Below are 19,376 nucleotides of genomic sequence, written 5' to 3'. Positions count from 1 at the left end.
AGTTAAAAGCTTTAGTCTGTTGGTGGACAATCAAATTTGATGATTACTTTATCTGCTTAACACTGGTGATGCTAAAAGTGACACTTTTGTGCACCTGTGTGTGTTTGTGTGTGTGTGTTGGGGAGGGGGGGGTATGCAAGTGCAAGGGGGAAATGCAAGCTGTGATTTGATGCATCTGTCCAATTATACTTTTTTAAGGCTGGATTTACTTGCTGAGTCTAAATAAGACAACATACCTGCATACCATGCAGGTGGATTGTGTGTGCTCTGTTTGTGCTGATGTGGGGACTCTGCTCTGTGGCAGAGGCTCCAGCTGGTCCCGCTGTAGGATGCAATCAGATGATCCGGCTGACTGATTGGAGGCTGGATAAAAAGCAGAGAAGTTTAAGTTCTGATGTGACCCAGGGTTTTTTTTTTTAGATTTTTTTTTATTAAATCTACTATCAGATTTGACATGATGGATTTGAATCTGTGTTTGGGTAAAACAAAAGCCTTTGCAGAAAGAAACTCACTGTGCAGTGGTATGTCACTCTCCCCTCAAGCTTTCAATGACTGAGCCTGAGCAGAGAGATGCTTTGAACTCTCTCCATTAATGATGCGGTCAACTGTATCTGTCCTCCTTGGCTGCTGGATGAGATCGATGAATCTCAGAGCCCCCTGCTCCACAGCCCCTATGTTACATTCTCTAAATCTTATTATCATGCTCAAGTCCTTGCAAACTGCCAATCACTATTCATAGGAAGTTGCTGCCCTGATCTCCATTGTAGAGCAGATGAGTGAAGAGTATTGAACTAAAACAAGAGCTGATATGCAGCATCGCTGCATAAAATCTGTAGTAATGTGTGGAAAATGAGCAAAACCCTTACTGTTTCATATAATAGTTTAAGTTGCAGTAAGGTGCTGCAAATCTAACGTCTTGATTAACTGATCCTCAGTAAGTGTGAGCACATTGCAAAGCAGAATACCTGTCTTCAGTTTGCAGGTTTGTGACGTTCTAGTGTGTGTTAACACAATGCCAAGGAGGGAAAACACAGACCAGGGGTGCCCAGGTTTGCAAGATGTACCATCCTGCAATTTTTAGATGCAACCCTTATCCAACACACCTGAAACAAATCAATGTCTCATTACCTCTGCGGAGCTGGATGACATGCAGAAGAGGAATTCAGCTAGTTGATTTAGCTGTGCTGGAGAAGGGTTACATCTAAAAGCTGGACAATGGCAGGTGTCTACGACCAGACTTGGGCGCTTCTGACATTGGCTATGATCATAGCGAAGCAGTTGTTGCTACCCGCAGTCTGAGTAGAGGTACAAGGCCATTTCAAATCATCTGGAGTCCATCATTTTTCACTTAGAGAGGTTATCCATACATAAAAAAAACATTTACGACACTTGCACATCTTTTCAGATGTGGACACTGCAGCATAATATATATTTACGCACAGTTGGCATGTTGAATATTAAAGCTGATCACAGGTTGGAAGAGTTGTCAGGAGAAATCCTCTTCTCTCTTAAAATAACATGCCAGCTTGGGTTTGCAGAACTGACTGAATAGTAGCGGTTTGGCCATAATGCACAGCACCACAAACGCGACGTATCAGCAAAAACACCTCGTACCACCTGCCAAGCACAGTGGTGGACGGCCGGTGATTGGACTCATTTCACAGCCACAGGACTAGAAGGACGTTGCAGGTGATTCTACCACTAACTCTGTATAACACAATATTCTCAAGTCAAATATAAGACCATCTGTCTGACAGCTACAGTTTAGAATAAATGGATTTCAGTGGTGGGACTTTAAAGTGGAACTATTATGTGCATTTCAGGCTAATTTATTTTTATTTCTGAGACCAGAAGGGCTGGGATTGATCGAGTTATTGTCACAAATCGCTTTATTTACTTCAGACCGACCCTCTCCTTGGGCAAAACGAGTGGATTAAGACTCTAACGCATTAAGCCCCGCCTCCCGCCACTGCACTACATCGGGAGCGCGCACCGCCACCGCTTTTGCCGTCATTGTAACATCTCATAAACAGAAGGATTAAGCTAATATGAACTCAATAAAAAAAACAAAATACAATGTCAACACATAGCATACAGCCCTACATGTTTGAACCTGAACCAGACCCTGAAAACAAAGTGGAAAACAGCAACCCACAGCAACGAATGCAGCAGGATTTCTCTCTTTGGTAAACTCACCAGCCATCGTTGGAAATAACTTTATCCGACGTTTTCTACCCGCCTGATGTATTTGTACATGCCCTTGTTAACCAGTAGAAGGTAACCAATCACCGAACCTTATTCCCCGGGACGTCACAAGGATTTCCAAGTAGAAAAAACTCTCTAAAACGACACATTTTTCGTCGCCATGGAAACCGAACGGAGAGCGTGCTGCAACTCAAACTCAAACTCAAACATGCGTTTGAATTCACTTTAAGATCCAGTGAAGACCATTTAATTTTTTTTTTTTTTTTTTTTTTAGAAATAATCTCCTGATCTGCAAAGACTTGGAAATGAAAGACTTTGGACTTTATTTTTCCAAACTACTATAGATATTACCTCTTTGGGATTTCTATTTAAGGTGTGAACCCGTCTCTGGTGGTATTGTCGTAAGCAGGAATGTTTACGCTACCATCTGTATTTCGCTCCAGCACCTACAGGAGAGTTGTCAGTGTGATGTCCTGACTCTCTCTTCATGCTGGCTTTAAGTTGTAGCTCTGCACTGCAGAGGATGACGAGAACGCGCCATCATGGTAGCAAAACACCTGGACTTCTTGTTTCCATCTCTCCAACCCTCGGATGTTACTGTCACAAGTCAGAGTGTTTGCTTTGTGAGGCTGCCCCCCCCGCGACTCATTCTTTTGCCCCCCTCCCCCCGACATTTGCCCAGGGAGCATCAGGACCTTTGTCGTGCTTTCAGTCTTGTGTTAACAGCACAGAGACATCAGCTTTTACCTTGGTAGTGATGGTTTTCCATTAGTTAACCCACCTTGTAGGACACCCCTGCAGGCTGGACTTTCCAGTCTCAGTGCATCTCCTGGACGGTTTCCTTCTGTATTGATTCTTATTTATTTAGTTTACATACAGTCCTTGAAAATAGCTGCATAAAAATTGATCGTGGTCATTCCTACCTGCAAGCTGCTATGTATGAGAGCTATTGATAGTCTTTATGGAGTCAGGCCACATTAATGGGGGGGGGTTAAGTGCATTATTGAAGGTCACCTTTCCAGCAGTGATCAGATTTCTCCATCTGCATCGCAGTCTCTGGAAAATCTCCTTAAAGCCTACCACAGTTAGACACTTCATTTCTTTTATAACCTGGCTGTTTTGCTTAGATTTGTCCTTTACTGTGGACATGACTGGCCAGTTATGAGTGGGTGAATTACTCATCTTGGTCCATTAAGCCACTCATTACACTCTCTGCTCCACTACAGAGCCCTAAAGCATCATGTTAGTTGTTACTACGTGTTTTTCACTCGGCAGTCTGTTACTCATGGTGTGAGTTGCCTTTTTAATTATGTGATTTCATGGACCTCTTTGAAGTGCAGTAAACTGTATTAAAAATATGGATTTTGCTTCCATTCCGATGCAATTTATGATTAAATAGTAGAAACATGAAACAATTTTCCCACAAAGTTGGAATGTGCAAATATTTTTCTCATTTTTAGTCTATCTCTGCACAGAAGTGCTTTGATTAGTTGCAACATGAAAGAAAGCTGTGGAAATTTTGTTGTTTGGTGACTTAATAGGGAAGAAGATCATGCTTTTTTATTTCAAAGCAATCATTAAAAGACATAATTGTTTTATTTTATAGTAATCAGATGTGAGATGATCACAATGATGCCTGGATTAATTTTAAATAACTTGCAGAAACAACAAAAAATTCTACTCCTCATACTACTTGCTGTTATTTGGTTTCGCCCCAGTCTGACTTCCCAGCCTGCCCCGCCCATTCCCCGAACAGAGGTGGCCCATCCTGGACACTGTACCTGTTACACTGCGGTGTAATCTGGATGATCAATGGTGGATACAAAAAAAGGAGGCATGGCTCCACTCTGCAGTAACCCAATCTGATGCCTCCTCCTTTTTTCCTAGCGACTGGAGAGGGCTTGCTCACGCTGCAACACAGCACAACCCCCTGCCTCAGCAATTTTCTCTCTGTCTGTCTCTGTGTTTATATGTGTGAAGAAGAGAGGGGTGTGCATGCGCATGCATGTGTCCTGGCAAAAGCCTGAATAATTGACGAGCGGTGGAAGGAGTGAAAGCGCTGCCGGACGGGACGGTGTGTTTGGAAGTGTGTAGAGATGGGGGAGAGGAACACAGTGAGGCAGCAGCCTGGCTACGATGGGCTCTGCAACTACGCCCAAAAAATCACCTCCTGCTTTGGACTGGATGGTAAGATGGTGGGATAAGATGAATAAGACATTGGGGGGGGGGGTTTGTCAAGTGCAGATGAGGATGGACAAAGGGCACGGGCTTTATTTTAAATGCAACGTACATTTTGGATGAAATGCCGAGTTCAAATGCGCAGGGACAGCAGTGATATTTTCTGAGCATGTTTGTGTTGTTTGTGGTGAAGCTACGACTAAGTGGGTGACAGTTGGAGGGTATACTGCCTCACTGCAGCAGAGAGCCGTGTCCTCAGCTACTCTCAGGTACATGTGTCTGCATGCGTGAGTGTGAAATCGTACGTCTTCTTGCCTTTACATCACACTTCGCCTGTTCTCTGGAGTGAAACTCAAGTTTTCTGAATGAAAGTGTGGTTGCAAGTCAAATCGAATCAGAGCAGTACTAATCTAATAGTAGTAAACTAAGTCCAGGTCCTCTGTTTCTGCTCCCAGTCAGACAAAGAGGGAAATCATTAAATTTGAAGTGCAGGCCGAGCTGAGCATGTCCAGGCTGAAAGGAGGTTTTGTGCTTTGTCACTGTTGCGCCGTTGATGCTGTATGCTTTCTGTCTCATCCGTTGTCATGGAAGAAAAGATATGTGATATCAGCTTTATCTATATGATGAATATTCGGTGTCACATGGGGGTTTTTCTGTTTTTATTTCAGCCGTCATTAGATCTGTTTAAGGAGCTGTTGGAGCAAAGACTGATCATTTCTTTCCACAAAACCTTTTTTTTTTTTTTTTTTACTTCCATAATAGTTTAACGAGTGTCAGAGGGATATCATGCTTTGTGGACTTTGTCTAGCTCCTCCCTGAGCATCCTTAATCTTTTTCACCTCCCACTGGGACATATCATTGAGTTGAAACTTCACCTCATGCAAAAGCACATTCTCTGTTGCAAAACATACTGGAAGTGTTCAGAGAAACTAACTTTAGCCTCAAGGAGGATTAAAAGATCTCAACATACCATCTTATTAAGTTCCATCCAGTAAAATCCTATTTCTGTTTGATGTAATTTGATTGGATAATGGAGAGCTCCTGATGTCATTTGGAGTTGGAGGCTGATGTGGTTGCAGTGTCTTTATGTTTGGCTCTAATAGTGGATAGAAATGGGTTTTAGGGATTGCTGGATGCTGGAATAACCTTGCTGGTTGTTGACCTCTTCAAGGACTGGCATGCTACCAAGGCACTCTGTTCTGGTTGCACACTTTGGATCACTGGAACGTTGCACCTTAATTCTTTTGGTTTTACATGAATTCACATGGAAAAACATTTTGATTTTTAATCATGCACGAAACAGAAAGAAAAACAGTGTTTTTCATTTGTTTTTTGAAACGTCTGACTGAATCGCCATTTTTTTCAATGCATTTTTAAGAATAAAGGGATGTTGATGTGATGTTTCAGGTAGTTAGACTCCCAGCATACGCTGGGAAAACCTGACACAGACCAACCTAACCCCACCCAGGAGATAATCAGGCTCAACGTCAGCCCTAAGCTGCTTAAGGCACTAGGCTGGTTGGGTTGAAGACACTCATAGTGTAAGCTTCTTTCTCCGGGTCTCACTCTGCTCTACCTGCAGCAGAGGTGCTGCAGATGTGAAGTGGCTTTCAGAGGAATCTCCACGAGGAAACTTACAACTGAAGACCTCACTGGATATTTCTTTAATTTAGTTGTGTGAATTTATCCATCAAGCTCCCTTGTCTCTTCTCTGAACCGTCGTGAAAGCTTCTCATCCCTGATGTTCGGCGGGGACGGATGTTGCTGCAAGTCTGAGTCTGACTCTGGCTGATTTCTACCTGCAGTGTTGTGGGACAGTTGAAGGGGAACAAGGCACCATGCCCACCCTCCCCAATCTTAACAGCCTGGGCAAGCTGTGCAGCTCCAGCCGTAGCCACAGCGTCAATCGTGCCCACCGTGTCCGAGTAAAACGGAAGAGCTCTGTTAAACGTATGTCTGTCATTGAGGATGGACATGTGGCTGAAATCCTGTACCTCATTCCTAAACAGTGCATTGAACAATTCCCGTTCCTCAATCCGAATGACTACTATCTCAGTGAGAAGGTGAACGATGTCGCTACAGGTAAGATAAGAGAACACATGTAGTGTAATCTCTTGAATGGATGACCTTGAATCGTAATTTTTTAGTCAGAAAGTTGCAAAAAATGTTCTTTACAATGTAAACACTTAAGTTATTTGCAAGTACTTTTCTGTTTTTTTCTCCCAGACATTTCTGTTTCTTTCCATTGTCTCCTTTGGTCTTTGCTTCTTGATGCAATGCTGTTTGTTAAACCAACAGTTGGTCCAGTTTACCACTTTGTGTTGTGTTTGAAACTGAATTGATGAGAGTTTGTTTTATTTCAATCAGACAACCGCGAGTGATAACATTTCTGCAGGCTTTTCATGTCTGGCTTGTGTGTTATGGTGCGTTTGAGTTGTACTCAGAAGCTGCATTTTCCCAGTCAGACGCAGAAAGTCAGGAAAGACGTACTAGTTCTGTCCCCACCTGTAAAGATGGCTGCTAATACAACTTCCAAGCTCTGAGTCAACTCAAATGCACCATTAGTATAAGAGGTTCTGTGTAGTCAGTTATGCAACTTCCCAACCCCCTAAAAGCCCTCATCTTTACTGGGATGTCAGAAAAATCCAGAAATTAATTACTGTGTTCTCTGTATATTCATAATGCAACCAAATATGCTACATTTTGCCAAGCAATAGTAAATGACAGGATGCTTACATCAGGATTACAACGTGGGCATCAGGACAAGTTGAGATTTCCAGATTTTACTCATTCTCTGACTCTGAGCCAGGCACAGCAGTAAAAACCATTCCCACTTGGCACTTAGTTATCTTTAAATACCACAAACATAAGCTAATGCTTCTCTGATTTTGACTTGCAGCTCAGCTTCAAGAAAATGGATGTTCTGCAAACTGACCTGAGATCAAAGCTCACGATGGCGTACAGCGAAAATCAATCAGGATTTGTGACTTTCAGCTGCTGTCTATATTTACTGCAGTCTATAATCATTTCACTGCAATGAAAAAAGGAAGAAAAAAAAGCGCTGACAAAGAAACAATAGTTATGCTTTCATAAAGCCACAGCGTGTTTCCTCCCTCCACATCATAAACAGTTCTGCTGTAATTCACTAGCTGCCTGGTTTCGAATATGAGTCCCTCTAATCCTGCTTTCCAAATACTGCAACCCAGAGGTCAAACACAGAGGTTTGATGATACTTCAAAACAACATTAACATGAGCAGACAAAGATTAAAGACTCAAAAAAGACTATAATGTCATCTGATTGTTGCAATATCATTTTTGTTTATGTGAGGTAGCTGCGGAATATGAATGATAACTCACCTGGCTGCACAAGGTTGCTGTTCGCAGACTTTTACTGTTCTGTAACCCATTTAGTAAACGAAGTAAGTTGTTGAAGTGCGAAGAAGAGTTGGTGCCTCTGCTTGCAAAGAGTCAAGGAGTTCATCCAAGTTATTTGCCTTCTCTGCAGAGATTCTGCAAACCATTAGCCATTCCCAGAGTGTATGGATATGTGTCTTTGTGTGCATGTGTATGTGTGTCTTTTGCGTCCCACAGTGTTTATTTTAAAGCCCAACTACACAGTGTCCACACAAAGCACTGTTGTTTACTGCACATGTGACTTCATGCGCTGTAATGCCTCCTTAGCTTATACTCAAAGCACTAGTCTAAAGTCATCAATCAAACTGCACTGGTTACTCAAAGAGTGCTATATGACAACCAATCAGCACTGATATGAGGATCGAGGATCTCCACCAGACAGGTTTATAATGGCTTCTCAGACATTGATCATCCATAGGTGAGCCAAATCCAGTGGAAAGCTTTCATCCATGCATAACAGGCTTTGCTACTCTTGGCAAACTCTATGTGGCATGAATGTCCTTCAGCTCAGATGAAGATGATTAAAAGTGGCGGGATGATGGCAGGCCCCTTACAGTAGACAGGGTAATGGGATGTCTTTGTGTTGTAGCTAGTGGCTGCACCATCAAACTCGAGGTGTTTCTTTAACAAGTTACTCAAGTCATTACAGGCGTTTTCCTTTTCTCCATCATGAAAGAAAAAGGGTGGGACAGCAGAGAAATTTCCGTTAAGTGTATTTTTTTTTTTTTTTTACTCTTGGCCTGGCGTGTCTCCATTGCCAGATGGGGAGAAAACGCCCTCTGGAAACAAATGTACGTTGGTGGGTATCCAGAAGGTGGCACAGTTGTCCCTCCAGTGGATGAATGCAGTCTCCATGCATAATGGGGTGCTTGCACGAGCAGTTGCATTGGTGGGGATGCTCATAAACTTTGCAGCCATAAAGGGACACAGATGAATGTAAATGTTTGGTCTCTGCTCGCTGCTGCTGTGGGTAACACAGCTGACTTGGCCACAAGTGAAGTCATAATCTTCAAAGTATCCTCCAGCGCTGCCTTGTTCACTGCTATTTGCCAGCATGTGTAGCACTGGTCCTGATTGTGTCATAGCATGCTAAAACATGCTATCCCACAGAACCAGTAGAGGTTTTTCCTGACATTTTATCCAACAGACGTTTATATGAATGTGCAGATCTGAAAAAATAGACCAGTTTCTCATGTAGAAGTTGCAGATAACAACCAGTCCCAAAGGTGCTCCCTGGTGCTCTTTGTAATTGGATTCCAAAGGATCTACTCAAGATATTAATACAAAGCTGAGGTAAGACACCACGTTAAGTCTGGTCTGCTACCTCAGAGTACCTCTTTTGCTGTTGGTTACATTACGGATTGGCGAAAGACATAAATGAGAAAAAAGTGTCAGAGGTGAAGCCGGGTTTGTGGCGATCACACAAACAGAATTCTCTAAATCCCAACTAGTTTATTCTTGGTAATACCATCACCAATGTCTTAGCAATGCTATCCTACAACATATCAAGCATTTTAGGATTTTTTTTATTTTTTTATTTCCACCTGCATTGTGAATGCTGGCATACCGTAGTTCTTAACTTGTCAGTCTGCATGTGTTTCATGACTGAAGTTGTTGGAGCAGGAACCACAGCTTGGACAGATTGTTGAGGTAATTCTCTGCCATGGGACACTTATATCATGTTACAGCGAAGCAAGATGTAACTTCACAACTTTATAGATTTACTCTTGAAATCAAAATAAATATTCATGTTATCCATGGGGTCAGAAATAGAAACTTCACCATCATTCTCAGCCGTTTTAACCTTTTATAGAGTCATTTTCGTTTAGTGTGTAAACTGACATCAATATGTTCTGATATCAATAAAGGGTGGGGTTCAAGAACTTGCTGGTTTATCTGCTGACGTCCCCCTCAGCAGGATGTCTTCTGGGTTATGTCTGATAGATCTGTGGACCAGCAGACATATCATGTAAGCTGATTTTCCAGATGCATATTTGAGATCAAAATAAAGATAAAAATGGGTGTGAGCAACCAAAATACAGCAGGCGGGGTGTCAGAAAAAGGATGGGCATTTCATGCTTCTGAGGTAACACACCTCTCAGAAGTATCTGTCTGCATTGCTCTCTGCCTTTTCTTATAGGCAGTTACCTAACACACCTAACAATGCAAGTGTGTGTTGGTGCTAAGGCCCAACTTGAACCTTCAACAACCAATTTCATACCAAAAATGAGAAAGCAGCAGAAACTATAAGCAGCAAAGAAGCAAAAGTGGAAAGCACAGATAGCATTTGCACCCCGCTTTCTCCACTATAAAGCACTTACTTTCACTTTATTACAACGGAGATCTGTATCCACTTTGTGTTTTCCACAGCAGAGTGAAGCTAAAGCACCGACAGCAGCACGAACACAACTAAAAGCAGCCCACAGCTTAGATCGCTCCACATATTTTCAGATACCGCCAACAAGGCAGCAAAACACTCCAACATAGAGACATGCATCTGTAGGAGCTGTGAGAAGCAGAATACAGAGGTATCTCCCAACCTTGACTCACATTCCTGTATTTATATCTCTTCATATGAGACGTTTACATGCGTGAGTCTAAATGTCACATTTTTCACTAAAACAGTCATTTACCAAGACCTTGTGTGACTCACGGACTGTATTTAAATGATTTTCTTGTAGAGATCCTGACGCAACTCAATCACAAGTGTTGGATCAGCTCAGAGGCAGTCAAGCAGAATTTAAAGTATCTTTCTTTAAGTTTTAAATACCTCAACGTGATCACAGATTCTTTCCAGAAAAAAGCAGTGCAGAACTTTTTTTTTTTTTGTGATTGTGTTTTTTTTATGTTTCAGTGATGACACATTCACATCTTAACCACGCAGTTTACAATGGAATTTAAGTCATACTGATTCAATATGAGGACAAAACTATATAAATATATGAAAGATAGAAAGACAAATATAAAGTTAACTTGTCAGTTTATCTCAACAAGTATGTGTGATCTTTTTTTTTTTTTTTTCTTTTTGCTGCATTATGTTCATTTTAATTGTCTGATTTTTTTTTTTTTGTATACTTGAGGGTTTTGGTCACACAGCAGCAGCAGCCACCTGGTTGCTGCAATGAGGAGGCGGCTGACACAACAGAGGGAGCAGGAGGGGAAGAGGAGGGAGGAGGAGGAGGAGGAGAAAGAGAGGGATGGGAGGAAAGCAAGCAGTCGGGAGGCAAACCCCACGCTGTAGCTGTGTTTTCGGGAGGAGAGCTTAGCAGTGCCCACACCTCTCCCTCCCCATCTCTCTGGTGTCTCAGCTCTCTTTTTTAGCTCTTCGGTCTTGACTAAAAAAAAAAAAAAGGATCTAGCAGCTCCTGTGTTCCTGACGGCTGATACTCGGAGTCTTTTCTGGTGCAGCTACAACTGGATTCCAATGGTCATGGTCAAAGAAAAAGGTAGTCCAGCAGCTGTGTGTATCAGTGTTTTTTTTGTTTTGTTTTGCTTGTCAGGCTTGTCATGCTGTTGACTGTCTGCAGTTGGTGAAGATGTGCAGTGCGCTCACATGGATGTGGACTCCTTCATCTGACTTGAATTAGATTTAACTGGACTGAAGTCTAATTATCTGATTTGATTATTTTCTTTAGAGATGCATGATGCAGTCGTAATAACATGGTTATAATGTCCCTCATGTGGGGTTTGTGTTGCATGAAAGAAGCGTCACTAATGAAACAGTCTAAATATGCATCTTCAACACATCCACATTTTCTCTCAGAGTAGCTGACTTGAACATGCTACGCCCTTTAGCTGCTGCTTGGAGTCCGCTTAATTTGGCAGCGTCAGGCTTTATGTAAATGTTACTAGAACAAAGCATCTGGTTGTGTTGTGTAAGAGCCTGAAACAAAACGTCAAACCCTTTGGAGTCACAACGTGGTAGCTGTCGGTTTAAACAACTCGTTGTTTGGATGGAAGCTGAATAAACGTTAACGTGTGGAGTGGGAAAAGTGGAGCACCAGTGTGGGGAGGCACACTGCGCAGAGCTACAGACCTGCACTCACTTCGTCTTTCTCTCTCTCTCTCTCTCTCTCACTCTGTCTGCAGCCGTTGTCATAGCGACCATTTAAAAGGTACACTCCATTGTTGTCAACCGTGGCCCCATTCATGGTGTCCTGCTAAAAGAAAAAAAAAGATGATTGTTTCCACCTATAACTGGGGTCACCCAGCTGTGTGGGATGAATTAGGTGAAGTTGGGGAGGGGGGGGGCATCATTCAGAGATGTTAATGCTGCCTGCAATTTCCTAAGGCATGTGGTCATGAGGTTGACCATTGTTTGCCAGGATGACTCACAGAAAGCAGTAATGTACATGTAATTTTCCATTTTAAAGCAATCTGCTGCGTAAAAGGTTTAAATAAAGGTTGTGGCAACAAATGTTTGAAATGAACGACAAAAATCAAAGCGCAATTAAAACTGTACGTGTAAATATTCAGGAGGCTTTGTGGGTGCAGTGGGGGAAAAGAAAAAGTTGGTTTACAAGTCAGGGAATGAGAGTAAAAGTTGTTAATCATGCTAAAAATAAAATCACACTGCATCTTTGTTAAAGTCAAAGTCCCTGAACAGTTTCATGAGTGTTTTGCTGTTTCAGTGAATCTTTTATGAGTTTATCTCCAGCCTGTGAGAACAAACTCGTTTCGTACATGGGAGTAATATTTCAGTGTGGTGTCTAAAATTGTTTTTGACAGATTTCAGTATGTGGGTCTGTTTATGTATGTGACAGCGCTCTGGTAGCTGGAGGCGGCGTCCAGCTCTGGAGCTTTCGCCTTGATGTGGATCCGACTGGCCACAAAGAAAAAAGGTCGTTGCCATTGCGTCCCAATGCTGGCAGAAGTCCTGTAACCTCTGGCTGCCACATGTTCATCCCCCACAAACTCCTCTGAAAGTTTTCCGTGGACTTAGCCAGAGATCTCGCCTGCGTACTCAGTGGGAGTTGTTGATGGAAGAAGGTTTGTCCACAGATAAAAGGCTTCTAGCTGCTCGTTCATCTACACAGGAAGATATTGTGACCGAGCATTACCTTAATGTATCCTCCAGGGATCACATAATGCAACCTGTCCAAAGCCAGGTGGGCTCTGTACCATCAGGATGCACAGCTGCCTCAATACTGAGTTGTTCTTTATGCTCTGAAATATGAATCATAATCAGGAGATTGCAGTGTTAGCATTTGTCTGCTTGCAGGCTGCTGCCCTATTTTCAAAGCCAAGAATACTCTTGAAATAGTTTGTAATTTATTGGGGCTGTTTGCACCTTGACAAGTCACATGTTGTTGTACATGTGCATCTGAATTTAACGCACACTCGCACAGCAGGACAAACTGACGCATTTATTGTCATTGACTAGTGTCATCACGTGTGTGTGTGTGCCTCCCAGGACTCTCTGCTTTCACAATCCAAACATTTTCTTTTTCAGAAAGAAAGCCTGATGTCAAGTGCCTTTGTAGCTGGCTCCTTAGCTTTTTTTTTTTTTTTTCACAGAGTGCTGCAGACAACTGCAGTGGTGCCTCATCTTTGAAGCTTGCCTGTTTTTATCCCCTGAAAGAGGAACTAAACCCCTTCACAGACATCAATGCAACACACACTCGCTGTTTGTACAGCTGGCACACAGAACCAGAATATACAGATGAGATAGGCGTGCTGTCACGCCACTGACGGGCTAAAACAACACGAGTGACATGGGAGTCACATGAGAGAAACGCAGGCCATAGCGCTACATTGTGACGGTCGACAAACATCCTCTCTGTCCGCCATCAGTCACTTTCAGTATCAGAGGAAATACGACACAGGAGCGCGGGGCCTCTATGGGCCGGGATGGAGGGGCAAAAAGCCAAAGCCTTCATTAGCTCCACTTCTACAAACACAATTGCTTCTGCAGTTCATAAAGCCACCATTGTCTCCTCTCAGATAAGTAGCTGCGCTGGAAGTCTCCCTCCGTTTATCAGGGTGTTATTATTATTATTGTGTACCTGCCAAGAACAAATGCTCGGCACTGTGGAGTTCAACCGCTGAGAGCAGATCCTTATTCAAAGCTTCGGTCTCTGTGGATTAGTTATGAAACATGAGGGGGGGACTGGTAGAGGCTGATATGGTCACCCCCCCCCTCATCACACACTTTGTGGCCCATGTTTGAAGTGCTTTGTCTGAGGGGTGCTGGTTGTAGGACTGAATTGAGCCATACATATTCATGGAGGGGAGGGGTTAAGAGCTCCTTGTTATGTCTGGGTGATAAAGAGCTCCACCACCCTTCCCCCACGCACACACACATGCACGCCCGATTACTAATTGGGGTTTCATGGTGGGCATATTTTACTCTCTTTGATGTAACTTCGAGTTCAGACTCCCCCCTGGAATATTTCACCCCCGAAAAGTGGAAGGACAAAGGGGTGAGAAAGTGTGTTTGTGTGTGTCTTATTGTCTGGAAAGTCAACATATCTGGGGCAAAAAATCATTGGCACCAACATCCAGAGTGAAGACTTATTCTCTTGCTTTTGTCCCACACGGCCCCTGACACACTTATGCGTGTGCACGTGGAGGTTTTAGGCTGGGAACTGTTTTGTCTGAAACAAAAGGGAAAGAGCTTTTTAATATTTCATTAGATCTTTTCACCTCCTATCTTTCTTCATCCTACCCCCCCACCCCCCACCCCCCTTTCCTGCCGCATTCCCAAACTTCCACTCTGGTGTTGCATTCCTCGGGGTTCATAGCAGGAAATGAAGGCAACAAAATCTGAACCATCCTCAGCAAATCCTGCACTTTGTGTCAATAGCCACAATCCACAGTGATTTACCAGAGGATAGGGGGGGTCGGAAAGGAGGAGTGGGGGGGGTGCACGTGTTCCAGAAACATCTGTCCACAGGGGATTCAACGTTGCTTTCTCACTTCCCTCCTGGGTATCATTCGCAGCCTTTATTATCGCCAACACAGCTAGACTCTGCTTAAATGGGTGGGGGGTGGGTTGACTATAGAGGGTAGAAAGAGCAGCCCCCTTTTTCTCTGGGCCTGGCTTCGGGATGCTCTGCTGGTTATTGTCCTCTCATCGGCGAGTTCCAGTGTGTGTGTGTGTGTGTGTGTGTGTTCATTGTGTGTTTAGGCTCATATCAGTCCCTCCATCCTCTGGTGATGAGGCAGGACAGATGACTCTGTCAGCACAGCCAACACTTGCAGCCCAAGAACCAGGAATGTGAGCAGCGCTTGGAAAAATTGGTACAACTGTATATTTCACAGTAAGTTGCACTGTGCTGAGCTCGCTTCATGTAGCCCTTACTAACTTATTTATACTCTTATATAATGTACGTTCCAGCAAATCAAGCTCTGTTTTGCTGCTATCACATGAGCTACTGAAGACTCACTAATAGATTTACTTACAATCAATGTTATTGAAGTCCTTGAAAGTTACAATTTCCTTCTCAGAAAACTGGCAAATGCAACAACTGTAGCCCTTCGAGAGCATTAAAAGCTTTTTTTTTTCATGTCGCTTCTTTGACTTTTTAAAATATTTTTCATAAAGTCTCCATCTGTGCTTGTCCCCACCTCTGCACAGCCACTGGAAAAACACTTTGCCCATAGCTTCCCAGCCAAACCTCAAATTTGAGATCATCTGCACGTGGGATCCAAACATCTGTCTTGGATTTTTTTTTCAACCTGTTATGACGTGAGCAGTGTTGACTTTTCCATGCTGGGCTGTCCCCCGCTGACACTGTTAAATGTTAAAAATAGTGAGTCAGACACCCAAACAGGGTCAAAAGGGAAATTCTTGGCATCGTAACAAAGCTGCACTGATTAACATTTTTATATTAAGAGTTAGGAAACAAAATAACTAGAAAGCTTTAAGTTTTAGTGACAGACACACAAAGAGAATTTGAAGCATTTTAGTCACTCTGGGAAACAAACAAAAAAAGTACTCCAAATGCCAAACACTGAAGGTTAGTGAGGATCTGGAGAAGCAAAGTAAACCTCTCAGACATTTAGCCAATCACTGAAAGAGCCTCATATTTCAGTAATGAGTCGGAAATGAAAACTACAAGAATGAAAATTACGAGCGGAGATGTGTTCTGATTTACTGATGGGCAATGACTTCTTACAAAAGCTTTCATGCTTTTGGAGAAAGGAAATGTCTGGGATTCCTGGAATTTTAGCCTCAGTTATCCTTAATCTAACTCATTTTTATTCACTTTTTACTGACTTACTAAGAAGTTGGATTGCTGTAGGAAAAAGACTGAAGCTTGACGTCAACCTTAGGAGAACTCCAACACGAGGTGAAAGTGTGTTTTGTGTTCTTTGCCATCTTGCCAGTTACATTCATTTAAAACCTATTTTTGGTTCATGTGTACAGGGAATTACAGGTTTTTTGTTTGGTTTAATACATTTTGCTGCATTTCTTCTTATTTTAACACACAAAATACTTCTTCAGTCAGTACATCTATAGTTAGATGGGTAATTTAGTGGCTAAACTAAAATGCAACATCTGTTTATAGATCTCCACTTTAAAGACTGGAATAAGACCATTAATTAAAGAGGTGGTAGAACAGGTCAGTGTTATGGAGCCCTCTGGGATGGAAGTGCCGTGTAAGACCTTCAGTCCAAGCAGTTTTTATTGCCACATAATCCAGTTCAGGGTCGTAGAGGGGGTTGGAGTGTATCCCAGCTGCTATCAGGCAAGGAGTGGGGGACACCCTGGATGGGTTGCCCATCCATCACAAGGCCAACACAGACCCGAATGAGACAACCAATCTCTACGGTGAAAACCTGAGGACCTCCACTCCATTCATACACATTGTCTTTCCAGGCTCATTTATTGTCTGTTAAATAGCAGTCAGATGTAAGTACATGGGAATATCCCTACAAACTCTGAGTGTGGTGACTAAGAGTCATTTACTGACAGTACTTTTCTGTTGTGAAAGAGAATACACTAATGTGTTTATTTACCTATAGTTTTCATGATTTAATGCAAGTCTTACCAAGAAATATTGTATATGTCCATTTAACTTTACAGAGCATTAATATAACATTTCTGTGTTTAAAGCTTCTTGTTATACCGTTTTAATTTGCAAAACAATTTTCTATTCTTGGGCCAGTAAACCATATACTCATCATTTATTTATATATATATATATATATATATATATATATATATATATATATATATATATATATATATATATATATATATATATAAGATTTTACAATCAAAATATTTGAATGAACTCCATCTCAATTGAGATTCAATCAGTGATGCCGTGATAACACAACATCTGCACAACCATTTCACATCTAAAAAAAGAGTATAAACTAATTCATTTATAAGTTAAATTAAATTACACTGAAAATTACTTAACATGTAAACAACAGTCACAATTTCCATTCTGAAAATTTGTTTAATTTTGATCCCAACTTAATATCAATCATCAGTCATAAGAAATTAATTTGTCTGCATCACAGTCTGTGCCTCTTGGGCTAGAAAATGACATGTATGATTGTGTAAACATCATGTATGAAGCAAAACTATTAGAAGAAAAATGTACTTCGGAGGCAAAGAAAGCATCAGATATGTTTGGGATCTTGCAATGACAGATAAACTGCTCACTTATAATCTATCTTGTTTGTTACCACCGAGGCAACAGCTGTTAAAGAGCCATTAAATGCTCCTGGTAATAATCATCATGTATGTAGCATTAGACAATGAAGCTCGCTACAGCCCATACTAATAGTCGGTATGAGATTAGAAATGTCAGAAACATAACTGTAATATCCTCTAAACAACAATTTGTGTATTTCCATGAGGCTTGTAAAAACCAATTATTTTATCAGATCAAAATTGGCTTTTTTGATGATTGAAATGACACAAAATCCAAGACTAAAAACAAAAACAAGAGCCTGAATGTTTGTTTTTTTTTACACATTTGAATTTCTTATAAAACTGCTTTTATTCACCTGTTTTTTTAGTTGCGTTTGTCAGATGTTCAAACACAGCAGAACCTTAAGACGCCATCAGCTTATGACTGAATCCTGGTTTTCATAATAAGCAGCTTCACATGTGACAATCTCCATTCAAATCTGTCATGTATGACAATCAGACGAGCAGAATGTCTTGATCATTTTCTCATAGAGTTGTTAGGATATATATATATATATATATATATATACCTCTAGCTCAAACTGGTCTTAACTGTGTACGTTATCATATTGAATTTAAAAAATAAAGCAGAATTATCCCAATTAGATTATATACAGTATGCAGTGGGCATAAAGAAACTACATTATGTGCAAGTTCACAACCAATCATATTGTGCTGATCATAAGTCGACTGTATTTGATAAGGGTTCGAAAAGGCATGTGTTACCTATAAATTTTTTTTGTCCTTTTTAACAATTATCCATTGTTATTTCTTTGATGGAGTCAGGTGACAGCGGTAGATAACCAAGACATGGACAAACCTGTAGTTCAGTCAGTAATAATGACAGCTGTACCATCATTACTAATAGAAATCACAGTCAAAACAAAGGAAAATAGGTTTTAATGGAAGGATTTGACATTTAATTTGTTCCAGTGTGTGCATGAGGATAAAAATCACTTGTTAGATTGGATACTTTGCAGTTTGCAGTAACCCAGATGGTCTGTGTTTTTCCATGAAGGTGCAATGTCACACACAGAGCCGGTGAGAGTCAGTTCACTGTCACAGCAGTCTGGTTCACCCAAAGATGACTCATTGTCCTGCTGAGTGTAATCACATCAGAGACACCAGGGAGACAGATCCTCCCCTCATAACCCACCTTCAGTCCTGTCTCCTTCCTGATATTTTGTCTTCCACTTTGTGCTGTTTTTAATTTTCTCATGCCTGCTTCTCATCACCTCTCTATTTGAAATTATGAAGAGATGCTGCATCGCTGTTGTAATTAGGTCTAACAGAATTGCAGTGCAACATTTAAGCCCCTAGAAAGGGAATAAGAGACGGCTCAAGTGTCTCATTAAAACAAGTCCAAAGGCGAGTTTCCTCTTCTCAAGTAGGTTTCACCACAATCAGACCATCTGATGGCATTAGAAAGTTACTGTAACTGTAAAAGTGGGATGCAAGTGAGGCCAAGCTAACATCCCACTCAATAATGAGTGAGAGAAAGTAATGTCTGTCTTTGGTAGACCATTGATCGTTCGTGGTGCTATTTCTGTTCCTTTGCTGCTGTCTTATTTTAGCCTTGCAGACTAATGATTCATTGTAGAACAGAAAAAGCAAGGATCCTTTCATGTGAATTCTCATCCTGTGTGTGTGTGTGTGTGTGTGTGTGTGTGTGTGTGTGTGTGTGTGTGTGTGTGTGTGTGTGTGTGTGTGTGTGTGTGTGTGTTTATATATCTTTAAAAGTAGAGAAAGGATGGATAAAAGAAAAAGCTGCCTTGCTAGTTAAAGCTTTGACTGTTAAATAATCTGCCGGTTTTAGACAGCTGATAAGCTGTGTGCAGTGCGGCACTGCAGCAGCAGTTACGTCCCATACAGTAGGGGGATTATTTGCCTGTGCATGTCAGGGACCATCAAACTTTTTACTGAGGA

The 19,376-nt window shown here is 41.7% G+C and overlaps 1 protein-coding gene across 1 annotated transcript in view; it reads left to right on the top strand.

The window, feature by feature from the left end:
- Positions 1–6,221: 6,221 nt before the first annotated feature.
- ablim1a (actin binding LIM protein 1a) overlaps positions 6,222–19,376 on the top strand; it is a gene marked incomplete at its 5' end in the record, with an annotated part of 33,106 nt that continues 19,951 nt past the window's right edge. Inside the window, one exon of the mRNA XM_079248679.1 lies at positions 6,222–6,465. Coding sequence (XP_079104805.1) covers positions 6,222–6,465 — 244 coding nt within the window. The remainder of the gene's footprint in view (positions 6,466–19,376) is intronic.

This window comes from Telmatherina bonti (assembly GCF_933228915.1).
Source record: "Telmatherina bonti genome assembly, chromosome: 11".
NCBI classification, from domain to species: domain Eukaryota; kingdom Metazoa; phylum Chordata; class Actinopteri; order Atheriniformes; family Telmatherinidae; genus Telmatherina; species Telmatherina bonti.
Note: the sequence above shows the minus strand (reverse complement) of the source record. Positions and strands in the feature narration are given on the sequence as shown.